Source organism: Thalia democratica, chromosome 6 (genome assembly GCF_965202585.1).
Source record: "Thalia democratica chromosome 6, ktThaDemo2.hap1.1, whole genome shotgun sequence".
Taxonomy (NCBI): domain Eukaryota; kingdom Metazoa; phylum Chordata; class Thaliacea; order Salpida; family Salpidae; genus Thalia; species Thalia democratica.
In genome coordinates, this window is record NC_139170.1 from 25,015,678 (window position 1) to 25,032,531 (window position 16,854).

The window sequence follows — 16,854 nt, forward strand, 5'->3', positions numbered from 1 at the left end:
TCTTTATACCAAAATGTTTTTTTGAATATCTTTATAAACTTACTTTTTGTACTATTAGCTATTTGGTTTAATGAGATTGTATTTTTACCCAACACTGCTAACAAAAACGAATGTCATAATTTTTTTTGCAAAAACTTATGCTGATGATTACACCTATTTTTCAATGCGTTTTGTTTTCAATCCATGATTGAAATAAAGTCCCAATTATGTAGAGTGTAGACGACAGCATGTCGTATTTAGTAGTTACTTGTATACATATAGCACATAATATTTGATTATGAAAGACTTTTTTGATCATAACTGCAAGTCGTAAGTTATGAGCTACCTCTACGTTCCTTGACAGCTAGTAACTTTTTTAATAATTAATGTTACTTTTAGTATTAAAGCTTTTAAACGCTCCAATTATACTAACTCATACGACCTGATGGAGTATGGGTCACAATAACAGCTTTCAAAACCTTCTGAGTATAATGTTACAGCATCGAGACCAATAGTAAACAAATTTACAAAAAAGCCTCTTTTGAATTTTTTTTTCCTTATCATTTACTAACATTAGAAAATATATATGTTTAAAAAAACCTAGAAAGTTTTTAATTTATTTTTTTGCCTGAAGATTTTTAAAGCTGTCCTTAGCAAGTAGTTAAAATGATAACTGTTAATAAAAAATTAATTAAATTGAAAACATAGTATGACGATTTCAAGTTGTTGAATTTTTACTTTAACGCTTTAATGTATTTTGAGATGTATAACTGAAATTTATGTAAAATATAAATTATACTATTAATATATAGTAGATAGATCATCAATAGCACAAAGCTTAAAAACACGGTTTACTATAATTTCTAACTTGCGATAATTTATACTTGATAATATTACACTCAACTATTTTAAACTTTTTATCGTTTTATTAACACGAACTTATAAAAAAGGTCAACAAATATATTAAAAATTTTATATTTTGTTTTTAAAGTGTATTTTAGTATAAAATTAGTACTCACAAACTCTTAACTAATTAGTTAAAGAACTAGTTTTATTTATTGTTATAAATTGTACGTGTAAATAAATCACAAGTATTTAAACAAAAAGTTTTATACTTCTTTTCAGGTTTTTGAGCATTAGGAGTGAAATAAGGGGTAGGTGTCAGAAAAGCACAGCGTCACTTTAGCACGGGGTGACACTTTAGCACGGCGTCACTTAAGCACGGGGTAACACTTTAGCACGGGGTGACACTTTAGCACGGGGTGACACTTTAGCACGGCGTCACTTTAGCACGGAGTGTCACTTTAGCACGGTGTCACTTTAGCACGGTGTGACACTTTAGCACGGAGTGTCACTTTAGCACGGAGTGTAACTTTATAACTGATTGATTCTTTTGCACAAAATGTTACTTAAGCACGGAGTGACACTTAAGCGCCATCGATAGTTTTAAGTAACTTAATCAAATACGTGTAAAGTTTGTATTTGATAAAACGTTTAAAATTAAATTTATATAACCAGCATGCTGTTAATTATGCGATTTAGGCACTTTAAAGTGTGATTTCAAGAAAGAGTGTGTCTTCCAAAATTATTTTTGATAAAAATATTATCTAAGTAAGGAGTAAATTGTAAGACAAAGTTTGGCAGTCTTTTCGAATTATACTTAGAAAAATCATTTGTAGGTAGCAAAACGTTAGAAAATATCTTTAGTGGCCTGTATTTTTTAAGAAAAACTATACTTAATAACAAAATAAGTACTGAAAAACAAGAAGTTGGTAAATGAAATTGTAACTAGTTTTAAAAATCTTAATTATAAAATTGTTCTTATACTGTATTCTTTTTACTTCTGTTAATAAAATAGTAATGCTTTACTTACATTTTTTTAAATTACTTTGCTTGGCTGACATGGTTAAAATAACTTTATTTATGTAAAATAATAATAAAAAATTTATGCATAGCATTAAATTTTATTATAAAAACGAACACAAACGAAATTTACAAATATATACGTTTAATCTATATCAAAATTGTATTGAATACCGCGTAGGTATTCAAGTATATTATTATTTTCATTAAAACTTGACACCAGATAAAACAGACGCTCATCTGCTTGCCTGAACCTTATTCTTTTGGGATCTGGTTTTATTTCTGCCAGAAGGTGTTCTAGTCCCATATCCCGAGTCGTTTTCAGAATATTTATAAAACTCCACAGATTGGGATGGTTTCCATTTAATACTGCGTACAAAGCTCGATGCGCTGCTTCCGCAATATTGTTCGTTCGATCACTTTTTGTAAACACTCGTTCGTACTGACTCCACAAAGGAATTGGAAACGATGGCTCACCTCTAGCACCTTTAAGTTTAATTTTTTTTAACCTAAAGTTTATGTACATTTCAAAATATAAACTCATAATTTAAATTCAAAAATTTACGCTTAAATTTTAAATAAATGTACCAATCAAACATTAACAAATAGAATATTCAATTTTAATATTTACAATTTTATTCTAACAAATTAAAAAACAAATTTAAATAGGCAATAAATTAAAGTGTACTAAACATTAACACAAACATTTAAATGTATTTAACCTTCAATATAGTAGTGTCGAAACCATTCCAGAACTGTCACTAGTTCTTAAGAAATGTTAATAATTAAAGCCTCTAAACCAGGGGTCGGCAGGCAGTTGGTGGTCGCGGGCCAAATTTCAAGTTTCCAAAGTCTTCGCGGGCAGCAGTTTTAGTTTTAGTGACATTTGAATAATATTTTGGTTTTAGTTTTAGTCACAATTAAAGAAAGGTTTTACTTTTTTTCACCTTATTATTTTAAATGACTTTTAGCTATACATGGAATGCCTATTTAAATTAATATCTATTAGAATAGAATTTACATTGGCTAATATACTTTAGTGTTAATTAACTATGTATTTTTATAAGCACTTAATAAGTTAAACTTAATACTTTTGTATTTTTACTTACAACCTAACTATCTATAAAAACCTAACTTTAAAGACAATTTATGGGTTACTTTTATACATTTGTTATATTATCAACCGTTTTTTCATATTTCTAAGAATATTTACTTAAAAAAAGTTTTTGCGTGTTAAATAATTTAAACTCATAAAAAAATTTATTAATTAGTTGACTTAATAAAATTAATACCTGTTTGTATTCCAGAAAGCTAAAACAAACTCTTTAATATAATTTATTCTCGAAAATTTTAATAAAATATCTTATTAGTAATTAGTATTTTACATGGTTGCCACTTAAAAAGCAAAAATGTCTGAGTTGTATCAAACCAGCCTAAGTTTATTAAAAGTTGAAAAAGCTAAAAAATAGTTGTTAATCAAGCTTAAGTACCTAGTTAAAATATCATCATTATCAAAAAGTACACAAAATTTAAGAAAACAAGAAAAAATTACAATTAGTAAACTACACTACAGTCATAAAAATTATTCTGAGAATTGAAAGATTTCTTTAAAGTGTTTGAAATAAAAGTTTCACACACACCTGAGTTTTCAACTTTTAAAATAGCCTGTTTGTGTAGCAACCAAGTTAAAATAAAGTTCACAACATAAAGAAATAACGAAGGTTATTAATAGTATATAAATTACATGCCAAAAATATAAAAGTCAGCTGGAATGGAAAATTAAGATTCTTAAACAAATTTAACAAAAGTATAAAATTCTATTGAGTCATTAGCGAAGTAGAAAAACTTATTTTTTATTAAGCATTTTAGCAATTCTTTATCTGAAATAAGAATATTGCATTTAAAAATAGTAATTGTAAAATATAAGACGAGCTACAAGAATAAAAAAACTTTGTTAGGAGTTATTGCGAGAAACGATAAGAAAAAAAACACCAAAGTCAGTTCTCCAACAAAGCACATGATTATCTTCAGTAAATACAGAATGATCAGAAAAATTGTAAAGGCAAGGTATAAAGTAGCAAAACTTATTACTTAAAATGAGATGCTGTTTATAATTAAAAACTTTTCTAAAGAACTTATGTTGGCGGTAACGAAAAGCTTTTGTTTATTTCTTCAATGACAACTAGAAGTCATGTTTAGGAAATGCGTTAAGGTTATAGCCGCATAAATCAAATTAGTACTTTAATCAATCTGTTAACATGAGACTACTTATAAAAAAAAACTATTGCTCATCTGAGAATTTTTATTAGAGATGTTTTTACTAACTTTGACATTTTAGAAGAGTTTCTTGGTTTAGTTTCAAAGCGATGCACAACAAACGGTAAAATTTTACAAGTAAAGGTGCAATGCCAAAACAAAGTTTTTGGAACTACAATTCCTTCTTTTATTTTTAGTATAAAGTTTAATTCAAGTTGAATAAAATGTCTTAACAAATATATCAATATTAGAAAATACTGTTAAGCTACTTTTATATATTTTATAATAAAAAGATATTTATTTGGTAAGTTTTTTGTGTCAAATCGAAATTTTATTTCTTTACATGTAAAAATTGTTTGAAATTCCAGGTTTTTCAAAAAATCTTAAATTAAAGTTTTTTTTCAGAATTATTAAGCACAAATTTTCAAATTCAAAACTTTTCCTGGATTCAAGTTTTTTGGCTGATTGTTCACACTTAAATGTACACAACAATATAAATATAATTTTGAATTTTATTAGCTGCAAGACTTAAAGTTTAATATACATTATAGCTCAAACTAACACTGTTGATTGAGCAAAACATACACCATAAGTTTAATCTGCACTTTTTCAAGCAAAGAAGCCAGCCTGAGTCAACAAAAACATTCCTGATATTTTTGTATACAAAAAGCAATTATAGCCAAAAACTTAAAAAGTGACTTAGTTGGCCTGAGATTTTAAGTCTTCAAATAGTGATAGTCTGAGTGTTTGGCAATTTTTAGTTGTTTATTTGCTTGAACTTGAACTATTTTGATTAACAATGTACAAACTTAATAAACTTACCATCCCTAAATCTAGTTTATGTTAAATAGGTAGCTTCAAAAAACAGCAGTTGTGTGTATTGATATGCAAGGCATAAAAATTAACTAAGTTTGACAAAAAAAAATGTTTGAAAAATTAAAATGTATACCTAACAAAAATATATATTGTTTTAAATGTGTGTGTACAATTTAGATATTACATGTACATTTAGATATTACATGTAGAAAATTACGCATAAACTAAACTTTAACTAACTAAAGTATTAAATAAAAAGTGGTTTAAAATATGAGCATCTTTTTAAGTTGGTGTGCATAGAAATTAATTTAAAGTGCAAAGAAAACTTTTAAAGAATTAAAGTGTGTCAAAACTAAAATCAAATAAACATTATTTCTTATTACTATGTTATGCTAAATGTTTCTACCTAAAATGTAACACTTACAAATAAAAAATCTATAAAAGAAATTTAGGTATAAAAAATATTGAAAAATAATATCTAAGCTATAAAGAAATGACACTTTAGTTAATTACTGTGCATTACTTTTGTACAAAATGGAAAACATTTGCATTTACTTTGTTTAATAATTAGGTATTATAATAGATATGTTCTTTTATACATGTATGTTTTTCTTCTTATACACGTTATTTTCATAAAAATATAAGTTTGTATTGATATAAAATACCTTTATTTTTTTCTCTATTTTATAGCTCAAAACAAATAAACTAAAGGTGTGCTACTCGATGACTGAAAGATCTTTCTATACTATGTCTATTAATCAATATTTTTCAGCTTCGATTTTTATTACTGTTTAATAAACTTATATTTGAGGATAAAACTTTTAAAGATTTACTTTTCTAGATTTTAAAACTTGATTATTTTCCTCTCAAGTAAATTGAATGTTGTTGTTTTAATATAATGAGTGTGTGTTTTTCAAAAAATTCTACGGACAATTTTTTTTACAGTGAATATAGCTACGATTTTAAATCTTAACCTAATGTTTAAATTTCACATTTTCATATTTATAGTTTAATTAAAGATAATTACATTTTAACTATAAACAAATTATTGACATTACTAATGTGCCGCTTTGATTTTTGTTTTCAACGTTGGGTTTTAAGTTTTATAAATACCTACTTAATGATTTTTTTTTGTTTTAGTTATAAATTAATTTTAAAAAGTTAACGATTTTAACATTGTAGTATTAAAGTGTTATTAAAAATAAAGCTAACTATACTTTTAATAAATTTGCAAATTAAATTCAAAAAATGAAATTTCACTCTAGTAATGTCGTGGTTGAGTAATTAAAATGACGTTGTTAGTTTTATGTGAACTATAAGAACAACAGCTTTTAAAATATTATGCTAAGCAGCGTACAGAAATCTACTTCAAAACACCACGATTTTCAAAAATTGTATATCGAAAACATAGGCAGGGTTGCCACTCTTTGAGCCAAAAATCTTCCCTGAGTGACCAAAAATTTCCCTGAGTAACCTTAAAATTCCCTGAGTTTCCCTGAGTATTTTTCAAATCTTAAAAAAAAATTTTTCTCTTCTAACACAAATTATTAATACCTCATTCTCATTTTTCTTCTTTAATAATAAAAGGAAGGTTGTATGTGTATGCTTCTGCATTAAATTTATGAAAAAAACTGTTTTCAAAAACTCAATCTTAAAAGGTTTAAACCAATTAAAAATTAAAAACTAAATTTTTGCACAACTTTGTGTAAACTTGTTAGTTAACTTTCTACATAAAAGAATAAAGTTTAATTTGTTTGACATTTTAATTGACAAAATTTAATTATACTATAATAATAATTTCACATGAAGAACTCACTTAAATGCATACATAATAACTTCATTATGACTTGTATGTCTTTCCTAGCAACTGTTCTGAATGCAGTAAATAAAACTTAAAAGCTTAACATTATTGTAAAAAACCTGCAAAAAGAAAGTTTAAAGAAATAGCTAAAGAAATATCTCATATCAAAGTACAACTTAATACCTAACAAGAGTTTCCTGACCAGTTTTCTTTGGTACACTTGAGAGCCCAATAAATTTCAGCAGCTGTTGAAGAAGTTGCAGCTGATATATTAGTTGAACTATTAGCCCCACCAAAATAAGAAGTAATTGCATTATTTTTACTCTTAGAGGCTTTCAATTTAAGATGTTTTTTCGACATACTGTGCGATTTCAATGCCCTTATACCCATGTTGGATAAGGCCATTGGTGTATCATCACCACACCACTTACATTTAAACTACTCTTTGTCTACATCCTCAAGTAACCAATCTTTGAAGTCTTCATGGTTAAGCCAACTTTTTTTAAACAAGGTTTTAAACTGTACTTTACTCATAATATTTAAAAAAGCTTTTAAATTAAATCTGCAAAAAAGTTGTAAAGTATATTAAAACATTCACACTAAAAAATTAATTACCATTACTGCTACTACTTTTGAAATAAATTATTTTTTATAAACAAAAATTTAACCTCTATTTTTTTAACAAAAGTAATACAACACTAATCTGTATTCATTTTAATTTTTTTTACTGAAAACAAGTAGTTGTAAACATATAACAAATAACTTTATTATTTAAAAAATAAGAACTAATAGTAAACATAGTGTTTTTTAAACTACATAAGTAACTAAAAATAAAAAGTTTATTAGAACTTTTCAATGAACAGTTAACAACAACTTTCATTTCTCTAAACTGTTTGATTTTACTTAAGTAAATATAAATTTAAAATTTAAAAAAACTACAATGTTAATACTAAGAATATTGAAGAACTAGCCGCAAGGCTAAAAAAATTCTAAATAACCACTTAAATAATAAAAATTACTACTTTTGAACAAAATATTAAACTGGATTAACTAAACCTCATTCTAGATCTAGAAAAAAATTTCCCTGAGATTTTCAAAAACTTCCCTGAAATTTAGAGAAAAAATCAAAACTTCCCTGAGTTTCCCTGAGTTAAAAGAAAAATGCCAAAATTCCCTGAGTTTCCCTGAGATTTTCTACAGTTTGAAAATTCCCTGAGTTCCCTGAGTGTGTGGCAACCCTGCATAGGGTTCCACTTCTTTACATTTTAGTTTTTGAAAAATGGTAAAAAGTACACACAAATCATTTAATAAAAAAAAAGCTTAAAAAGATGGAGTTTAAAATGATCGATTAAATTGTGATCGAGTTTAAAAGTAAAAAAGTTATCAAGTTTGAAATGATCGGTTTCCAGATAAACACAATATAACAAAGGTTTTAAAAAATTATTTTCTATTATCATTAAGGACACCCTCAAAAAATCATTCAAAACTAGACTTTTTAGAAAGTAAATAGATAAATAAACTGTTCTTAGCTGTTAGTTTCAGTAGTATAAGAACTATTTGTTTCATTTACTGTCTTTATAATACTGCCAAACCTTTTAAAGTAAAAATTGCTTATTTGTTTAAAAAAAATTACATTACTTTTTATAAGTAAATAATTTTCAGGCAACCAGCTCTTAAAATTTGTGATCCTCGTGCTTTAACTAATAGTACCCTTAGAGTTTATAATTTTCAGTCAAACAATCGTTAGCTATGAGTTTAAACTTATTATCCATAAATATATTATTTTATATTTAAATTAAAACCAGATGAGGAAAAAATATTACACTAAGATAATTAAAGTAGTGTTCTATTGCGTGAAACCTCGATAGATCACGATATAATGCTGACTATGAGTATATAGAATAAAAATGCAGCCCTTCAATAAATACATATTATAAGATTAGTTGTTCCATGATATCAATTTCACTTCAAATATTAATATTTTACTTTTTAAGATGCCTCTCTTTCAAAGTTTAAATTCTTAATTAAAATTTCCTTTATATCGTGCACAACACAAATATTTTTTAGTGTAATTTGTCGAGCAAAATTAGTTAACATTTAACTAAAATGACATAGTTTTTCTTTACAAATATCTACAAAAATATGTAACTTTTAAGCAAGGTATGTGACTAAATAGTAGACTACCAGCATTCTTTAGATACTAAATGACTCTGTAAAGCTTCAATGTTCTGCAAAAAGCCGCCAGTTTTATAAAGTATTTGCGTACAAAAACGGTCTTTTTTTTAAAGACTACTTAATTTGAAAATATTCTTAGAAGTTGATCAATTTCTTTTGTAAAAAATATGTTTAATTATTTAACGCTTACACCAACCTTGTTACTCTACTAGAGGTTTTTTTAAAATAAGTTAAATAAAAATTGTCTTTTAACTTTCCAGTAAAAAAAATACTAATAATTTTACATTGCTTTTGAATAACAGATCTAATAACTTTTATACTACAAATCAGTAACTAAAAAGTATGTTTTATAATTTTACACTATAACTTTCTGGTTTTTGAAATGAAATAGTTTTTTTGAAATCACTTATTTACTGAAATTGTAAGATAGAATTTTGAGTAAAGTAAACAAAATATTTAACTAATTCTGTGTTGATTATTAGTATATAGAAAAGACAACTTCTTTTTTGATAATATACCACAAGGATTTCAGTTATACAAATACATTTAATTAAATAAAACGCTCACAGGTCACAAAAGTATCACTTTTGTTTTAAGTTATACAAAGAAAAATAATAATAAAATAAAAATATACATAAATTCACTCAATTTTCAAACCAATCATTAGCACTAGCAAAGAAAAAATAAGGCAACAAAAAAGTCTAAATGGTAGGTAAAACTAATTAAATAATACACCATAACTGTAAAAATTACAGTTTTAAAACTTGATTTAAAAATTAACATTCTGTTAGTTTACTACGTTTAAAAAGGCTACTTTAATGCTTAACTAAGTATTATTTTCTAGCTTCAAAATTTCAGATATATTGCTACATATGTAGTAGTAACTGCAAATGAAAACTTAAGCGAAGTAACAGTGATTTTTTGAGCCTTTAATTTAGTAAAGTATTCCATTGAACATTTATGTATTTAATAAAAATTTAAACTTTTTTTTTTTCTTACACTGTTCTACTAACAATTGTAAAAATAAAATAAAGTAGAACATGTTTATTCAAAGAATTTATCTTAAAGTTTTCAACTTTAACAGATTTTATCACTTTTACTAATTTTTACAAAAAGGTTAATGCATTTCATAACTAAAAATTTTAGAAAATATTTAAAAGTTCAATTAACATTTTATATTACAAAAGTTTACCAAAATGCTAAACTGACAAAATAAATTTCAAACTTTTAGAAATGTTCATTTTTAAAAGTTTCAACAAATTTGACAATAAAGAAAAATTTGGCTCTATGACAAAAAACTTATTTAAAAAATAGAGGTACGAATAACATATGAGAATGTGTTGTTTAAAAAAGAAAATGTGCAACTACTAACGTTTAATAAATAAGCACTATAAAGTCAATGACAAATTGTAACTTAAAAAAATCCATAATGAAACACAATTAGCAACTTTAGCTCCATTCAGAAGCTGAATATATATTGATATTTATTTATGAAATGTTAAACAACAAATTTTAAGGAATGGATAATAACACCTTTAGATGTACTCTTTTAAAAAACATATGTTAAAAGTTAAAAAATTAACATATACGGTACAAGTAGAAAAAAATACAGTTCGTCAGTCGAATTAATTGTTACAAACCTTATAGTTGGGCTGTTTTTGGGAAAAATACAGAATACTGCAAACTGTAAAAATGACGAGTTTTTATTCTAACTGTCATAAAAAAACGTATTAATTTTCAAGGATACATATATACAATTTCACAGAAAAAGGTCTAACTGTTATGCTAAAAATAGTTTTTTCAAAGACATCCATATTCGTACCACAAATCATCTTCATCTTTTTGTTGCTGATGAGGATCATTATGAGACGTTAGTTGTTGCTGTTGCTTCAGTTTATTATCTGGAGGAATGTCCTTTCTAGCAACTGAGCTAACAACTGCGGAAGAGTGAGATGATGAAGTCATTGTGGAAGGTGGAGGAACGTCGTGGCGTTTCATGGCAATGTGACGGGCGTAAGGCGGGGGAATTTTAATTGAGTCATCACTGTTGGGAGGGACATCAATCCTGGCAACGTTATGCTGCACACCGAAGCTGGTTGCAATTGAAACGTCGTCGGGTGGTTTTTGAATAGGAGAAACTAGGTGACTAAAAAGATCGTGATTGATTGGTGTAAAGTTTTGAATATTTTGGGGACTAAAGGGTTGATTTTCAGGCATGGTGTTGTTGCGGTTGTTATTATTGCGACTCATCTGATTCAACCTCAGCAGATTATGGTTGTTCTGTATAATGTGCAAGTTTTAATTGCTAACCGACCAAATAAAGTTATCTATTTACCTGAGGTAAGTTATTTTCGTTGTTAATCGAGGAAAAATTTTGTTCAGCTTGATAATGATGATGAAGGCTAGTCAGTGGTGTGTTTCTTCCTGGAAATTAATATCAAGTTATAGAAAAAACTAAATATATTTTACAATACTACAATTGTGGTTGTTCAGTATTGTACACTTACCTGAAATACTCTCAAATTGTACGTCATGGTTGAATATCCAACCTTGTTGTGATCCTGAATCGTTGCTAATTGAATCTTTAGTCTCCAAAACAGCAGATTCATTCTGGCTTCTTGATAAGGAAGATGAGTTATTACTATGCAGTGACGAAGTCAGTTTCTTTTTGTCCCCATTTTTGTTTGAAGCTGATGCGAAGTTTGCAAAGGTTTTTTTAATTGTTGCTCCCAAACCTAAATTCAATAACTGTTTTACTTAAAAATATAGCAGTTTACATAAAAAAGAAAGGTTTAAAAATTAAAGTCAAACTTAATAGTATTTAGATTAAGCTTACTTAACAAAAAAATACCTTGTTTTCTTTTACTGTTGCTCGTATTGTTATTGGGACTTCTATATATATCCATAATTTTTTCTTCTAATTTTTCTTTCTGCTTTCTTACTTCTTGCATTCGTTCACTAAATTTATATGTATTGAAGTATCACCTACTGAATAATATCTACCAACATAACTTTAAGGCAATGTTAGTATTTAGATCCACATTTGAAAAAGACATAAACCAAACTTTGAAAGTTATGTATAAATATTAAATTCTACACTTACTAATCAATGTTAAAGATTTTGTTCGAAAATATTCATTGATTAAGTAACTAACGTATACTGCTTTTGTTCATTGTAAATTTGATCTTTGCTTTCTAACATTTGCAACAAAAGTTCTTCATTCTGCTGCATTAATCTGCTTACTTGCTCGACCAAGTGCTCGTTTTCGTCTTCTAAATTATGTTTGAGTTGTTCAAGAACTTGACATTTATTCTTCAATTTTGCTGAAGTTATGTCTAGCTGCTGATTGTGACCCTGAATAAAGTTGTAACAATAAGTGCTTAGTAAAGTATGAGTAAATTAAAAATATTGCTTGGTAAAATTTATAACTAAATACTGAAACCTGCCTTTTAGCTACGCACTTTAAACACAGCGCATAAGTGAGTACCCAACCGGCAGTGCGTACCTAGTAATTTTAGGTGCTTTATTACCTACATTTAGCCCAATACAAACATTTTAAAGGCCACTAAAGTTTACAAATGACAATTATAGTAAAATCCTCCAAAACAAAACGAAATTGTTAAAAGTAAATTAGAAATCTTGAGTATTTTTTATATAATTTTTTCATGTAAGTATTTATGTATGTATGTTTATTTTCAACCTAGAAAGTTGTTAAATCTATTTTGTTTTACCTTTTAACTTTTAAACTTACAAAGGAGTACTTATGATTAATTAATTATTTTAAATAAATAAAGATTTATGAAGGCACTGATCAGGCTTTTATTAAATTGTATTTATTCAAAAAACTAGTTTAGAGTTTTAAAATTTTACTCATGTTAACTTATTGTTTTGCTATATTTTGCAAATTAGTTGGTTGTCTACGTAGAAAACAGAAATTTAAAGGATAATATGGTGTGGGCCAAAATTTTTGTTAATATCACTTTTTATACGCTATTTACATTTATGTTGCAGTAATGGGGTATGTAAGTTGCACTGTTGATAATTTTTGTTTATATAAGTTTTATTTTAGATTATTATGCACTTTTACTTTTATGTTTCAATCATTGGGTATGTAGTTGTTAGTTGCACTGTTTTTTTATTTTCGTATATCTAAATTTTGTATAACTTTTTTAAATTATTTTTTTCATCAAGTAATTTTTGTTTTAATCATGGAGTATGCAAATTCAAATTAAACTGTTCGTTATTTTCGTTAAACAAATAAACTGTAACATGTTTGTTTTAAATATTAGATTTGATATACAACTTGTAACGTAATAACTTATTTTATAATTCCTTAAGTTTTACTTGATCTAAATTAAATAGAGTATAACTTGTTTTAAAATACATCAATTTTGTATAAATACTTTTAGGTTGTTGTTTTTTATTAAAAAAAAAAATTTTTAAAACAGTGTTTTCGACTAAAAAGTGCGTACCAAGGTGGCAGCTTACACAATATATTTAGGTCAAGTTGCAATGTTTTTGTGACAATTTTAGACAACTAAGTCTCTTTTAAAAAACTGTAATGAAACATGTACAGAAGGTATTTACTTTTAAACAATACTTGATCGGTTAAGTATAAAATAAGTACAACTTTAACAACAAAAAAATTACTTTTACTAAAAAATATTTTTAAATAACATTATTAAACTATATTGTAATAAATGCTTTAAATGAAGTAACGAGTTGTACAAAAAAAAAACGATTACGTTTTTTTTATAATTTAAAGTAATATTGTTAAAAGTTTATACAAAACAAACAGAACAATTTGCATAGCAAACTATTAATTTTAGATACTTTTCAATACACTACCTAGGTAGGAATAAAATTAAACTAAAATACATTATAAGCAAAACGTTTAGAAAATATAAGCATATAATATGACATACTATTAATGTGTAAAATTTGAATGTTTAATACTATTTTGTATATTTACAATTTAAAATCATACTAATACGAATTAATGAAAAGCAAAATACATTAGTAAAACTAACCTTTAAATTATATAAGAAAATTATTTTATATAACGATTTAATATAAATATTTGCAAAGTCTTGTCTGATAAAAAAAACTTTTTCTGCTGACATAAACTGGGTTATTAAAATGTATAATGATTCCATTAAAATGTATACAAAAAGCTTCAAAAATATATAACTGAAAAGATATTTCAGCTCGCACTAAAATGTAAAATTGCCTCCTTGATGTTGCTGGAACACTCATGATTGTCAATTAGGTGTTTGCAAATCACAAAAAAAGGCTTTTCCAATAGATTTTTAATCAAGCTTTTGAGAATTTTGTCACATGCTGACCAATTCTTAAGTGAAAGCGTTGAGACATTTTCCCACTTAATCACTGCCTCAAAAACAAATAAACTTATATATTATTTTACTTCCAATATTCGTTTACCTGAATAGCTAAAACTTAAAAAGTGTTTTTAAGTATTTTTAATTCGTCTTAAAGATAGCAGGGAGAACAAAGTATGGTCTTAAGAACGAAAAATTACAAAAGAAGAAGAAAGTAAATATTCATTAAACTTTCTGGATCTTTGTGTCTAGGGATCAGTTAATGGTGGACTTTTAATTAAAATTCATTGAAAATTAAATTCAAAGCATTACATGTTCCAGGAACATATTTTGGTCTAGTCAAACAGAAGTTAGGAGCTTTAAAAGTAAAGCGTTTCACCAGAATTTGTTCTTCCTGCTACCTAGAAGATGAGTTGAAAATAATTGAAAACACTTTTCTTTATGTTGGTTATCTAGGTAACTTAATATCGAAACTTATTATAAAAGCCGGAACTTCAACAGCGTTAAAAACGATTGGCCCGCAGAAGTGTCTAGTTTCCCTTAAAGATGTTCTATAAGTTTATGAATACAATCGTTAAACTACAGTTTGTCTAAACATAAAGAGTTTGTTAATTATATTAGAATTTTTAAATCTTTATACTTGGTAGTTTCATAGTAACCGTTTTCCTGCGTATTTTCCTAAATAATCTTTTAATTTGTAAGCTTTTATCGTTGGTTCGCACTAATATGACTTTAAATATAATAATTCTAACAGTAAACAGTAATATTGTTTTAGCACTAGCTCTTGTTTAATTTAAAATTCAAAATGTAGTTAATAATTTATAAAAAAGTTAAAACGTTTGTTTTTAATACCTTTTTATTTCAATTTATTCATACTAAGATATTGTAGTGAAAAGTCTTAGTTGAAAGATGTTTACATGAATCATTTATTATGAAATTCACAAAATACTTATGTTTCAATTGAAATATTTGTATAACAAAATTTGTTTTGATTACTAAGGAGAATAAAACAAAAATATTCAGTTCGAACAAGTAAGATTAATAAGAAGTAAATTTGAATTGAAAAAAATAATATAATAATGAAATAAAATATAATATGTAGTACAAGTATTACTGAAATTACTAGTGCTATTAGTTTTTAAATAACTGTAAAAATAAATTAAAAAACTATTAACCACATGTTTTAAAATAAGTGCTAAAAATTAAATTAAAACTTAGTGTAATAACTTTTATTTTTGAAGTTTCAGCAGATAGTTTGGCAAGTTGAATTTTTAGCTTGTTATTGACTGATTTAGTTTTAGAAATTTCCTCTTGCGTTTCGTTGTAATCAGAATTCAGCTTGTTGTACGACTTATTCAACCTTAAATTTAATTTTTCAAAATAAATAAGTCTAAAACTTTATTTACTATGGTAGTATTAAACCAATAGTCTTAACATTAGTAAAATCATAAACAATAAAAGTTAAGCAGACATACATATCATTATATAATTAATCTTAAGTTAAACAATAATATGAATTCCAATTTCTCATTATATGATATACAGCTGGAATATTGGATTTCAATAAACGCTTTTCATAAACTATTTTTATAGCTTAGTTTTTATTTAACATTATTAAAAAGTTGAATTTATATTTAATATTAATTACAATGATGTATGAGTCTATAAATGTACAATTTAAGAATTTTTCAAACTTTTCATGTGCACTAGTAATTGCTTGCAAATTTATGCTATCGTTATCTTCACTCAAACTTAAACTCATATTCTTTTCATTTTCTTTTAATATTTCGCTTATCTAAAATAAGATTATCATCTTAAAAATAAAATATAAGTATTTAAAAAAAATATAGAACTAAACTAACTTTATACTTAAAGTTTTTAACTTGATTTTTCAACTCCTTGTTTTTGTTTGAAACTTCCTCCAACTCAAACGTTTGTCTTTCATAACAAGTTTTCACTACATTGTAATCTTTAATGGATTCATCAAGATTTTTTCTAACACTTTCATTTTCGATTTTTAACTTTTCATTCTCAATTTGGACTTTGCTCAATTGTAGAGCATTCTCGTTTACTTTAGATTTCAAACTTGAACATTGTTCATTAAGACTGCTATTTTCAGCCTAGAATTTGTAAAATAATGTAAGAATATCAAATAATCATTTTTTTAAACTCAATTTGTTAACGCTAATCGAGTTATACAGTATAAAAACACATTTATTAAGTGTTAAGAAAAAAGGTTCTTGCTTAAAAAAACAAAACTTTTGATATAAATATTTTTTGGTATACTTAAATGTAAACTTATAGGTCTGCTTACTGATAATTAGAATAATTTTAATTTAGAATAGTAAAAAGGACCTAACTTGAGTTATAGACCACTGCTTTTGAATTGCTTGTATCTTATCGTTGTGAAGTGAGTTTTTCTTTTCTGATAAATCTAATTTGCTTTGAATTTCTTCATTATCTTGTATACAACTTCTATTTAATTCATTTAGGTTTTTCATTTCAATTTCTAAAGTAGCATTCTGCGTAAATATTCATATTTAAAAAAAGAGCAAAAAGTATATCAACTTGAAATTATATAACGGATATTAAGGCCATAGGGAGGTTAGGAAATTTGTTAACAT

The 16,854-nt window shown here is 25.8% G+C and overlaps 1 protein-coding gene across 2 annotated transcripts in view; it reads right to left on the reverse strand.

Moving 5' to 3' along the window:
* Positions 1–9,458: 9,458 nt before the first annotated feature.
* The window catches only part of LOC145837767 (uncharacterized), a 33,613-nt gene continuing 26,217 nt past the window's right edge, over positions 9,459–16,854 (reverse strand). For both annotated transcript variants that reach the window (XM_082945210.1, XM_082945209.1), the window contains 9 exons: positions 16,591–16,752; positions 16,093–16,350; positions 15,925–16,025; positions 15,458–15,590; positions 12,046–12,245; positions 11,742–11,848; positions 11,398–11,625; positions 11,226–11,314; positions 9,459–11,170 (listed from right to left, as the gene is read on the reverse strand). In XM_082945210.1, coding sequence (XP_082801336.1) covers positions 10,691–11,170; positions 11,226–11,314; positions 11,398–11,625; positions 11,742–11,848; positions 12,046–12,245; positions 15,458–15,590; positions 15,925–16,025; positions 16,093–16,350; positions 16,591–16,752 — 1,758 coding nt within the window. In that variant the 3' untranslated portion in view covers positions 9,459–10,690. The remainder of the gene's footprint in view (positions 11,171–11,225; positions 11,315–11,397; positions 11,626–11,741; positions 11,849–12,045; positions 12,246–15,457; positions 15,591–15,924; positions 16,026–16,092; positions 16,351–16,590; positions 16,753–16,854) is intronic.